Below are 12640 nucleotides of genomic sequence, written 5' to 3'. Positions count from 1 at the left end.
TCTTAATTTACTAATATGTGAAGATAATATGCAGTTATTGCAACAAATCCTTTAAAAAAAATGAAAATCTTGCAAATATTTCCATTTCTTTGGTTAGATCAGTGATGGAAGTGGGGGGGTTATACGGTGGTATGTCATAGCGTCACTTCTCCTACTGCCTTCATATGAAACCATCACACTCCATACACTTACAATCTCATACCATCACTTCTAAATTTCCATTTCAACCACTGGTTAGATGGTATGAAAACACTTTTAGACATTTACAAAATATACTCATTAGAGATGCTCAGGCTCGGTTTCCCGAGAACCGAAAATACCCGAACTTAGGGGATCCGAGTACCTATCCGAGCCAGCTCGGTACTGTCGTGCACCCTCGGAATTGAAAACGAAGTAAAACGTCATTGTGACGTCGTCGGATCTCGGGAGTTTTCAATTCCTTTTAAAAATCCAACATCATGGAGGGTGGGAGAGAAGGCGGACCCCCATTTATCTTTTCTGCCACTGCCGTGTGCCAATGTGTCCTAGATGTGCTATGAACTGCCGTGTGTTTGTGTCAATGCTCTGTCGCTTACCATCCAGCTAGGTCGCTGTAGTCTTTGTTTGAAAGTGTATGAAAATAATATTGTGACCTGTGAGGTGTTCAAAATTGATTGCAAATTACTTGAAATTAATGTTATTGGGGTTAATAATAATGTAGGAACAAAAAAGAGCAAAATTATGTGATTTTAGCATATTTTAGATTTTTTTCTAAAAAATCCAAAACCAAAACACACGATGGTTGTTTTGCCAAAACCAAAACCAAAACACAGAGCTAATCCAGATCCAAAACCAAAACCAGTTCATGGGGGTCAGTGAGCATCTCTAATACTCACTGGCTGTCAGTTTACTCTTTCTGTACTTTAAGCTATTTTTACAATAGTTTTGAGAATATGGGAATAAGTTAAAATGTAACCAGACTCTCACTAATGAATGAACCTTAACATGTTTCTAAAACTTTAAAATGTGTTTTTCAAATACTTACAGTGCACATTGAGCTCCACAAAAACATGATCCTCTCCCACAATGTTATCTGCCGTGCAAACCAAAGTTTTTGTATTGTCCAGTGATGTCACATTCTTTAATGTTAAGAAGGCCCCATGCTTTACCGGTTCTATCTGAAAAGGAAAATAGTGACGTGAATTCTTCTCCAATCTCTCCAAGCTATAAAAAGGATAATTTCCTATTTCTATAGGTACTTACCGAATTGTTAGACTTAATCTGTGATATGTCCCAGGAGACATTAGGATCAGGGAGCCCAGTGGCCTCACAGTAAATAGTGGTACTGTTACCTTCCAGCACTGTGAGCTCTAGAGTGGTAACGTTTACTTTCGGCAAAGCTGAGGATGACAAATAACATGAAGTATATTTTAATACCAAGTTTTACAGATGAAAAAAAAGACTGCATTTTAAAAAAGGGATTATTAATCTATTAAGACCAACACAGTGATTAGCCAATATTATAAATAAATAATGTTCAAGTTCTCATAGATGTAATATTAAGGTTTTTCTGTTTTTTTTATAATATGGATAAATTATTTATGCAAAGTACAAAATTTGAGCCATCAATGCATGAAGTCATGTTGTTTAACCATCATGAAAATTAGATGTCAATTTGCATATGTACCTAATTCAGAAACCACCAGGATATACTTTATATTATGGACTGAATATAACCCCATGAAACAGGTGACAATTGGGGCATAGCACAGAGTTGCCCTGGCCCATCAGCAAAATTGGGGGGAGTGGCGATGTTGGTCTATCCCCCTCCAATCTGGCACATATACACTTAAGCCTCATTAGGGCATTCAGTTTTCTGAAGAGCAAAGAGACGGCCTCATGGGCTGCTCCCATGGTATTTCTGCCACTGTTGACAAGTCATACCCCTAAAAGCTTTCTGTCTGTAGGATCATTGTGTTTGTAACATAGATAAAGAGAGTGTGACTGATGGATTGTGGATAAGACCAAGACAGACCTGAGTGTGATTGTGCAGATCAGAGGAGCATATATATGATGTCAAATGTGTCCTGAATTTGTAATTGGAAATTATGCATATATATATATATATATATATATATATATATATATATATATTGTAGCAAAGAGGCCTATTTGCCAAAGCTCTCCTGCATGGGGACAGGTGAAGTCCTGGGAAGTCTGAAAGGGAAAGGTGCATACAGAGTTATCTCCCACACAGTCTTTCCCATCTCACACACCCAGGTGTAATGAAGTAATTAGACCAAAGGGAGGAGACTTGTGTAATTAATCCTGAGTTGTTCATTTTATGTGGGTGACTGATGCTGAACTCGTTGGCCAGTCAGCAGAGAGCTGGACTGTGTATATTTAGCATTAGGGTCACCAGGAGGTGTAAGCAAAAGGTATTGCTTGCCGGTGTCATCCTGACAGAAGTATTGCCATTTATTGTGATGCAAACAATAAATATCTTTGATTTACAACAAGAAGTTCTTTGTGTTGCTGTTATCTGTTGGGCTGTTCTTGCAACAGAAGGTGACAAAAGTGCCACAAGAATGTCTGCCCAATGATCTGTGCGTTTAAGCTTCTGTATATATATATATATATATATATATATATGCCTACACGCACAGATCATTGGGTAGATATACATATGTTTATTTAAAACATGAACAGGAAGTACACCTGGGACAAGATATTCAGTTATAGTACCTAAAATCCAGATGTACCTTAGTTAAGTGAGGATGCAACAATTAAATCATTTTAAATAGCTTTGCATACTAGCACTGTCTTTAGTTCATGTTGATTCCTAAATTTACTATAACATTACATTGAGACTCAATAATGAAGACAGAAATTTCTGCTTGAAATATCACTCTATTTAATTAGCCTGATAAAATGAGTTTGGAGTCATTAACAGCAGAAGAGGAACAAATCATTCCCCACACTTAGGTCTCAACATTGCTGCACGTGAAACAGGGAACGCATGGAGAAGATTACTATGTATTCTTAAGCATGCAGTAAGTCACACCATTCAATAAGTGAGTTCTGCATCTTGGGGACAATACAGGTTTATAACGAGATATGCCTTTTTCTTCTTACTTTTACTATTATTCATTATATAGTTTTTAATAGTATTCTATAGATTGTAAGCTTTCAACCGGGGCCCTCTTGCATTTAATTCTGTCTACAAATACCCACTCTTGATTTATTGCTGCATTTGTACCCAACTGATAAACACTGCTGAATATGCTGGTGCAATGTAAATTAGTGTAAAATAAATAATAAATTTAAAGTACCAAAAACTAATTTGAAAAATCAAACACATAATAATAACTTAATAACATAATTCTTATGCATTTAAGCTGCTACTTTTTGTAAATGTAATAAGTGATAAGACATGCAATGTGTTTGGGCTCTTGTTTTGCAAATCCTTCACTGCACCTACATAATAAGAGGGTGATTTAGGAAATAACTTTTGTCAGTTCAGCAGAAATGCATTACTTTTCATCATCATCATCATCATCACCATCAACACTTATTTATATAGCACCAGCAAATTCTGTAGCGCAGAATTTTACAATTGGTAACAAACAGTAATAAAACAATACTGGGTAATAAATACATACGTAAAGGTAAGAACCTTTTCTTATAGCCAATCAGGGGTGGAAAATGTTTTAATTTGTCAAGATAGCGGTAAACTTAGCTCTACTGAGCTGGTGCAAGATGGACATTTTCGTAAATGTCCCCCTAAGTGTGTTTGTCTTAATGCAATAAGTGATCAAACAGTATAACTTTTTTTTTCTGGCATAACACACACTTTTGGTGCAAAGAGATGATATATTTTGTGACACAAACTAATTTTGTCATCCTGAAAAGTGTATGAATTTTGCGGGACAAAATCAAATGTGTTGTTCTAGATACGTGTGACAATTATTTTTATTAAAGTATAATAATTATTGTTACTTTTTAAATTCATTGTGTGCACAAAAATGATTGTGTAACCTACATAATATATTTTGCTCACAAACAAGCACCAAGAAAAACAAACAACATATATATAGAATTAAGACTACTTGTAGTAAGATGAATTTCTTGAAATAAACATTGAAAGTGCACTACACAATAGTATTTGTATAAATCATCAAAGATTTAAAATGATTTTCCCCTGGTATTAGTACTAACCATGACATGCTGAATTATATATAATAGTCCATCTGCCATATAGTGCAATACTGTATACATTCTCAGTTTTGTAATTTTACCATACCACCTTAAGCAGCCATTTTAACTTTCTGAGAAAATGGAGATTGTTGAAGATGGATGAAAGAAAGCAATTCAACGAGTGAATAAAACACTCCTCCAAGTGTTTAGCAGTAATCTACTAACAATGCAGGAAAATGTCATTCTATTGCTGTCCAAATAATATTACTAAGATTCTCCTAAAGATATGTTTTTATCTAGATTATTATTATAATGTTAGTAGGATTTTTAATTAAACAGATGCATGAAGAATATCTGACAGAATTCTATGGTTTGCGGGAAAGAATAAAGAAATGATCGAGAACATTTCACCACATGACTGGTTTATTCATTTCTGTGTTCTGTTGCTATGGAAACAAGTGAGAACTAGAATTATATTTTCACTAGCAGGGTGCCTCTTCATTTCTGCAGTGACAGGGGATGGGGGGGGGGGGGAGTAATGGTGAGACTCTCAAGTGCAAATGGAGAAACACACAAGGAAAGCAAAATAATGCCGCTATTGCAGTCCAAGCCACTAAAAAATGTTTGTCATTAGACATGTTTTATCAACTTACACTTATCAGAGGAATTACAAGAAATGTTTCACTTTACTATACAGTAGAATACTTGTGCAAGCACAAGCCATTCATATAGTCCCTCTGATTCCGCAGCGCTGTACAGAGAACTCATTCACATCAGTCCCTGCCCCACTGGAGCTTACAGTCTAAATTTCCTAACATACACACACAGACAGACAGAGAGAGAGAGAGACTAGGGTCAATTTTGATAATTAGCCAATTAACCTACAAGTATGTTTTTTGGAGTGTGGGAGGAAACTGGAGCATCATCATCATCATCATCATCATCATCACCATTTATTTATATAGCGCCACTGATTCCGCAGCACTGTACAGAGAACTCATTCACATCAGTCCTTGCCCCATTGGAGCGTACAGTCTAAATTCCCTAACATACATACACACAGACAGACAGACATAGAGAGAGAGAGAGAGAGAGAGACTAGGGTCAATTTTTTGATAGCAGCCAATTAACCTACTAGTATGTTTTTGGAGTGTGGGAGGAAACCGGAGCACCCGGAGGAAACCCACACATACACGGGGAGAATATACAAACTCCTCAGAGATAAGGCCATGGTTGGGAATTGAACTCATGACCCCAGCGCTGTGAGGCAGAGGTGCTGACCACTTAGCCACGGTGCTGCCCCAGGAGCACCTCGAGGAGACCCACGCAAACACGGGGAGAACACACAAACTCCACACAGATAAGGCCATGGTCGGGAATCGAACTCATGACCCCAGTGCTGTGAGGCAGAAGTGCTAACCACTTAGCCACTGTGCTGCCCATTCTGGGGATTGTAGTTTGTTTATGTCAAGATTTAAAAAATGTGGTGCAACCTAATGATTAGCCCACAGGAATAGGGGCCTATTTTATATGGCCGCATTTCTCCCCTGTTATGTATCATCTCTTATCGCAACGAATGATGCAACATAGCCATTTATTAAAAAATCATCCTGGACTGCACATCTGATATGAGGGTGTCCTGGTAATGACTTTCCTTCAATAACAACTCTGGGTTCTGACCCGGTGTCTTTACTGCGCATGCACAGAGCCATTTTTCGTTACGTAACGGAGGGGAGAACAGAGAGCCTGCTGGAGAGGGAACCGAAATCTCCTGCGATGCTCTCCCCATAGGACAGAACGGCTAATGCCATCTTCAGATAGTCAGATTGGCTCAGAGCATAGTCCCCATTGAAAATGATGGGGACTGAGGTTTAATGAGAAACTTTGCCTAAAGCAGGAGAAATCTATTATATCTCCTTTGTTAGGTTTTTGATAAATAAACATGTTGCCTAAAAATGCAGAAAAAGTAATTTCCGCATGGTTCAATAAATAGGCCCCATAGTTTTTTAATGCAGCACAAAGAACAGAAACTGTGTGCGTTAGGGAATTTAGACTGTAAGCCCCAATGGGGCAGGGACTGATGTGAGTTCTCTGCACAGCGCTGCGGAATCAGTGGCGCTATATAAATAAATGGTGATGATGATGATGATGATGCACCTAACAATGAAAACCAATAAAGTAAATATTGGCAGCAAAAAATGATAAAAATAAAAGGCTTGATTTAATGCATTATCTAATGGCTGTAACTCTTGTTAAGCTAGTTTTTTGAGTAGCCTAAGGGTATAATGTGGCTGCAGGTGAACATTATGATAGGCTCATTCTGGCCTTTGCGCATATTTTTTTCTGGTCCAGTTTCACCATAATCTTCTATATTATTACCAGCATTTGCACTCACAATCTGCTTTTATAAATGACTACAAAACTGGCATGCACCCTGGCACAGCACACATGCAATTCCATTCCTGATGCAGTTATTGTATGAATTTTGAAAACATTGGAAAACAGATGAATATACTGATTAGAATATGTAACCCTGTCTGTAGTCCTCTATAATTGGTATGCACTTAACGAGGACCACAATTACAATAAAAGGTACAGTTTATTCTATTCACCCCTGCATGTATGAGTGACAACAACAACAAAAATTACAGTATTATTCTGATTGATAGATATTCTAGCCAGTAATGGTTTATGCTGAGGAATAAAGGAGAAAACTAGACAAGATCGCTAGCGCTTCAGCCATAGGAGCCACAACTATGGTCGCTTGAGAACCCCAACATTTCTGTTGCTGCTGCTGCTAAAGATTTCTATGCATGACAAGAACGGCTCCTATGCCTGCAGCACTTATTTATACCTGTAATGACTGGACAGGATTGTATAGAACATAATGTGGTAGAAAACGGTAAGATGAACCGATGTTCCTTGTAACCTATGAGAATATACATGAGAATATATAAACTCTGTTCATGAGAAATCATCTACCGATAATCTACTCTTCAGCACACAAAACCCTGCTCAATGGATTTTTCCATCCTAACATTTTCAATTTTTAACCCTAAGATTATTATATTTTTCAGATTACAGGAATCAACACAAGGGACAAGCAAATTGAGGGAGGAGGACAGAAGGGTTACACTGTATATGTCATGTAACCCTTTGTTTCACAATCTGCCAGACTCAAGCAGGGTGAACGGTTCCTGCAGCTAGTGGAGTAATAGCCGATTCTAATTCAGCAGAACTCATAGAATATAATACCAGCCAGATCTGAATGAAATTTTACCATATACTTGGCTAAATTAAACAGATCCTGCTGTCTAGATAGCTTGCTGAATTGACTATACAGCACTGTATGTCAGGCTTTCTGCTCTTCTACACTTTTAGGATGGCTTTACCTTATATATGCACCTACGGAATCATAGGCCATCCTGAATGGCTATCCTAAGCATTCAAATCAAAATCAGCTTAATCAAGTATAGATCTGTCTGGATGAGGCCATACACAGTGCAAAATCAAGGTGAAGTCCTGAAGGCGTCAGTGTGAACTGGTGATAGGGAAGGAGAAGAGGCGAAGGTCATTTACAGAATGGATTTGGTGAATGTGGGAGACTTTCTTGACCACGTCAAATATGTAGGAAAGGTGTTAAAGAAGGCTTTATGGGTGTGGATAAGCATCTGAATTGTGTTTTGGAGGAAATGGAGAGCCAATGAAGGGCTTTGAAGAGAGGCACAGGGGAAGAGGATCGGCGTGATAGGAAGATTACCGCAATGCCGCATTCACAGCAGATTCCAGGGGTGGCAGGTATATAAGGCAGGCTGGAGTGAAGGAGAATGGCTTAATCAAGGTAGGAGATGACAACAAGGTTTTACGACAAAGAGGAAAGAGTGAATCTTCACAATGTTGCAAAGGTGGAGGCGACAGGATTGGGCAGGGCTCGGGACTTCAGCATGCATGGGGAACAGGGGAAAGGGTGACACCATTCATAAACTCATTTTACTGAGAGTAGCGCCATTAGGACATTTATATATAATTTGCTTTTGACATGGTTTGTTTGGATTTAATGGATTTAGATTGACATGTAGTGCAAGTTTTTTCATAAATATTATTGAACCATTTAAAAAAATAAATCATCGAATGGAATAACTATTTTATTCATTTTTCAAAATCCATATATTGTATTGTATACCAGACCTCCTGGCCATCCCCCAACCTTGATTGGTTGTGGGACTCGGCAGCAGAAGTGGAATACCTGGCAAGAGGGAGACCCAGGATGAATGTGAGCATCACGTGATCAGCCCATATAATATTCTGGGACATCTTCCGAGGCCAAGTAAAGCCTGCTGATTCCAAAGCCTCATTTATCCTTGCAAAATCATTTAAAATATGTGAACTGTATTATTCTGTATGGACTGTGTAAACAAAGAAAGACCAGCCCCTTTCCCCAGTGATGTCATGACTATCCAATGTAGAGTGTAGTGTAATATGTTTATGTGCACTAAACAAAACATAGGTTTTACAAGTAAAAAAAATAAACCTTAGTCACTTAGAAAACTAAGCCTCTAGTCTCATTGTGTGATCCTCATAAAATCCTTACAACTCCCTGCATAGAAACATCTCACAGTATCTTCTTTTTATTTGTTCACCTGCAAGATAAAATCTATCACATCCTCTTCCAGTGTCTGGACCACAGCCAGGATCTTTCTTCAAAACAATATGGGATGTTAGCTTTTGGCAGAAGGAATTTTTCTGCAAGTGTGTAGGATTAAGTCAGTCACTATTACATGTGTACACATATTTCTGAATGGGGTTACCACAAATACATTTTGTAAAGCTGAGAGGGAATGGTTTGGCTTTTTGGCTTTTTTTTTGGCAATGGTTATAATGTGATTGTAGCTTGTAATTTATATAGTTCTAGTAGTTACTACAGTGACACAACAGTGATCATGTGACATCACCAAGTATTAGGAACACACATACACACAATGAAATCTAAAGTAGGACATAATCCAAAGTAGTATTGAGAAAATATTTTTATACAGTTTCTGAAATGTTTGTGTAAAAAACAAACCTTGACTCACAACTGTCGTTTATTCCCCATATCAACTCTATATCTAAATCATGTTACATACACCTAAAGAACATTTCCAGAATACGCACACATCTGACACAAGACACCGCAAAAACATTAATTCATGCCCTCATCATCTCCTGCATCGACTATTCCCTCCTTACTGGTCTTCCCAAAGTCAGACTTGAAGCCCTACAATCTATTTTGCATGCAGCAGCTAGATTGATTTTCCTTGCAAACCGTTATTCCTCTGCTGAGCCACTCTGTCAGTCTCTACATTGGTTGCCTGTATTTCAACAAATCCAATATAAAATTCTTCTACTAACATACAACGCCATCAACAAAATTGCACCGACATACATTTCCTCACTTGTCTCAAAATATCTCACAACTTGACACCTCCGTTCTGCACAAGATCTACGTCTCTCCTCCACTCTCATCACATCCTCCCATTCTCGGTTACAGGATTTTTTCTGGGCTGCACCCACGTTGTGGAATTCCCTCCCTCGCACAGTAAGACTTTCCTCTAGTCTTCAAACCTTCAAGCGTTCACTGAAAACCCACCTCTTCAGATAAGGTTATGATATTCCTCAACCACCATCTTAATTCCCTAGATTAACCTATTACCATCCTCTACACAGCTAACACAAAACAACAACCCAACAACCCTCTGACCAACATTGCAACACACACAGCCCACTCAATACTTTTACCTTTGCATTCTAGCTGGTCCATTGTGCAATATGATGTAGCACATGCCCTTGTGTTTCTAACTCCCATTGTACTATAGATTGTAAGCTTGCGAGCAGGGTTCTCTTACCTCTCTGTCTGTATGTGTTACCCAGTATTGTCTTATTAATGTTTGTTCCCAAATGTACAGCACTACGGAATTTGCTGGCGCTTTATAAATAAATGTTGATGATGATGATGATGATGATCAGATTATCAGGTTTATGTATCATTTGTCACAATCACATTGATCATTACACGTTGACACAGGACGTTTTTCATGCAGGCTGCTAGTTTCAGCCCTCATTGTTTTTAAGACATGATTGACTCAGGTCTGAGCACCTTATTGTATTCAACTTTCGTCTCCTGTTCATCCAGGATGTCCACATTTTCTAAGTGGCCAGATCACTGGAGTACTCACTGCAGCACAGATTAAAGATACATTTAGGGAAGGAGGCAGCTGATCTTGTAGGAGGCAATGACCTGCTCTATTTGTGATTATGTTTGAGAGGACAAGGCTACATATGACAGGAGGAGCGGATTGGAGGCAAGTAGGAAACTACAGACAGTGTTTGAGGAGTAGTGTCATCAAAGTACTCAAGAAGTGAGTCCTCAAGTGGTGATGTGAGGCTCCTTTCAACCTGGTGCCAACAAAACTCATACATCCAACTGGTTTATCATCTTTGGGAAGTAACAGAGGGAAGCAGAATGAGTCAACGGCAGAGTTAGAGAAGCAGAGAGAGGCGCTGAATATACATGTTTGTCCCTTTTTAGGTAAAATTAAACTAGTAAAAAACCCATCTATATTCCCAATAAAATTGTGTAATGTAAGAGGTCTTCATCTAACAACTGTCATGTTTTCACCTGTGTTTTTTAAATGAGAGCAAAAAAATGATCATGGTCAGTAATGAAGCTATGCTGATATTTTTCTAAATAGATCACTATCTTTATTTTACTGGGTGCTGCAGGCATTCCATGTTAGTGGAAAACTGACTGGCTAACAAAGAATTACAACTCCCCAAACACACAACAAATTATACATTTGAATTACATGATCTAATTCTGATGAAGTCTTATCAGTAACTGTCCTATATACATATCAAACAATCTAAATAGATTGTACTTTTTTTTTTCATCTAACCACATGTTGCAATTGAAATGTTAAGCTAATAAGCAAGTGATCTCATCCGTTAGATAAATTAGAATTGGATCATGTCTGTGCTACACAGCTAGTGATAGCTTATGTTTGCATTGCAACTCAATTTGTTGGGTTTGTGGACACTTTAGAAGTGACACCAAGCAGACACAATGCCAACGCCTGTGTAACCTTGCTAACTTGGTTTGGATTTTGAGATCACTGACTGCAGCAAGTAGCCAACTAATAACAGTGGTATGTCAGTTAGTTAAATGTAGCTAACACTGTGACTGTCAATAATGGAAACTCCAGAGTACACATGTACTAATTCAACCTTTAAATATACAACCTGAAATAGACCAAGAGACCAGACAAGCCACATTAAGCAATCTGCATGCTTTCAAATGGAATGTTACAACTGTTTCTTTACAACTTTATAAGAGGCCAATGAGATCACAGACTGTTAAATGGTGTCAAAATCAACCAAACTTTATTGAAACAAAAACATTTACAAATCTTATCTCATCTGATTAAAAGAATATTTTGAAGCTATATGAAGTAACTTGCTATGGGGACAGGAATCTATGATGACTTCTAATAATATTAAAGGATTTCATTGTCAATTATGAGCCAATCACTTCCACACATTACCCTTATTAATTAAAATTCAACAATTTGGCAATTCATATATATCAAGCATTAGAATATTAAATGTTTCACTTTAAATGTTAAATCAAAAATTATTACAAAATATTTTGCCTAATTAAAATAATTATTCTTGGTACTACGTCTTATTGTTATAGCTCCCAATACTTGAAATTGAACTTTTTCTGCAAAATAGGCAATTAGAAAGCTCATGGCTGTTGCTGTCTGTGTTTTCAAGAGCGGGGAGAAGTCCTATTTCAAGTATTGGGAGTTGTTTCTGTAAATTGCATTATAGTAACCCTTTAATCACAAAATATGTGTATAAAAAAATATGGTTCATCCACCTGACCTATGAACCCTTTAAGCAGGCAAACGTATATATTTGTCATCATGAGTAATTAATAAATTACTTCTGGGTTGGATTTTAAAACTAGAGAGCATAAAACATATTATGCTGGCTTGCCAGAATTGGTCCAAGAGAGCTGTAATGTCCTTACCTAGAACTATTCTTAGCATATACATCATGGCTTCTATCTATTGTGTATCTATCTATCTATCTATCTATCTATCTATCTATCTATTGTATATCTATCTATCTATCTATTGTATATCTGCCTATCTATCTATCTATCTATACATTTATATCCTATCTATTGTATATATGTCTATCTATCTATCTATTGTATATATGTATATCTATCTATCTATTGTATATATGTCTATCTATCTATTGTATCTATCTATCTATCTATCTATCTATCTATCTATTGTATATCTGTCTATCTATCTATCTATTGTATATCTGTCTTTCTTTCTATCTATCTATCTATCTATTGTATACATGTCTGTCTATCTATCTATCTATCTATCTATCCATCTATCTCCTATCT

The 12640-nt window shown here is 37.3% G+C and overlaps 1 protein-coding gene across 3 annotated transcripts in view; it reads right to left on the bottom strand.

Annotated features, from left to right (window-relative positions):
- The window catches only part of NTRK2 (neurotrophic receptor tyrosine kinase 2), a 236592-nt gene that overhangs the window by 194428 nt on the left and 29524 nt on the right, over window positions 1-12640 (bottom strand). For all 3 annotated transcript variants that reach the window (XM_075211060.1, XM_075211062.1, XM_075211061.1), the window contains exons 7-8: window positions 1243-1379; window positions 1025-1157 (exon numbers count right to left, since the gene is read on the bottom strand). In XM_075211060.1, coding sequence (XP_075067161.1) covers window positions 1025-1157; window positions 1243-1379 — 270 coding nt within the window. The remainder of the gene's footprint in view (window positions 1-1024; window positions 1158-1242; window positions 1380-12640) is intronic.

The sequence above is a fragment of the Mixophyes fleayi genome, chromosome 1 (assembly GCF_038048845.1).
Source record: "Mixophyes fleayi isolate aMixFle1 chromosome 1, aMixFle1.hap1, whole genome shotgun sequence".
NCBI classification, from domain to species: Eukaryota; Metazoa; Chordata; class Amphibia; order Anura; family Limnodynastidae; genus Mixophyes; species Mixophyes fleayi.
This window is presented reverse-complemented; position numbering and strand designations above follow the sequence as displayed.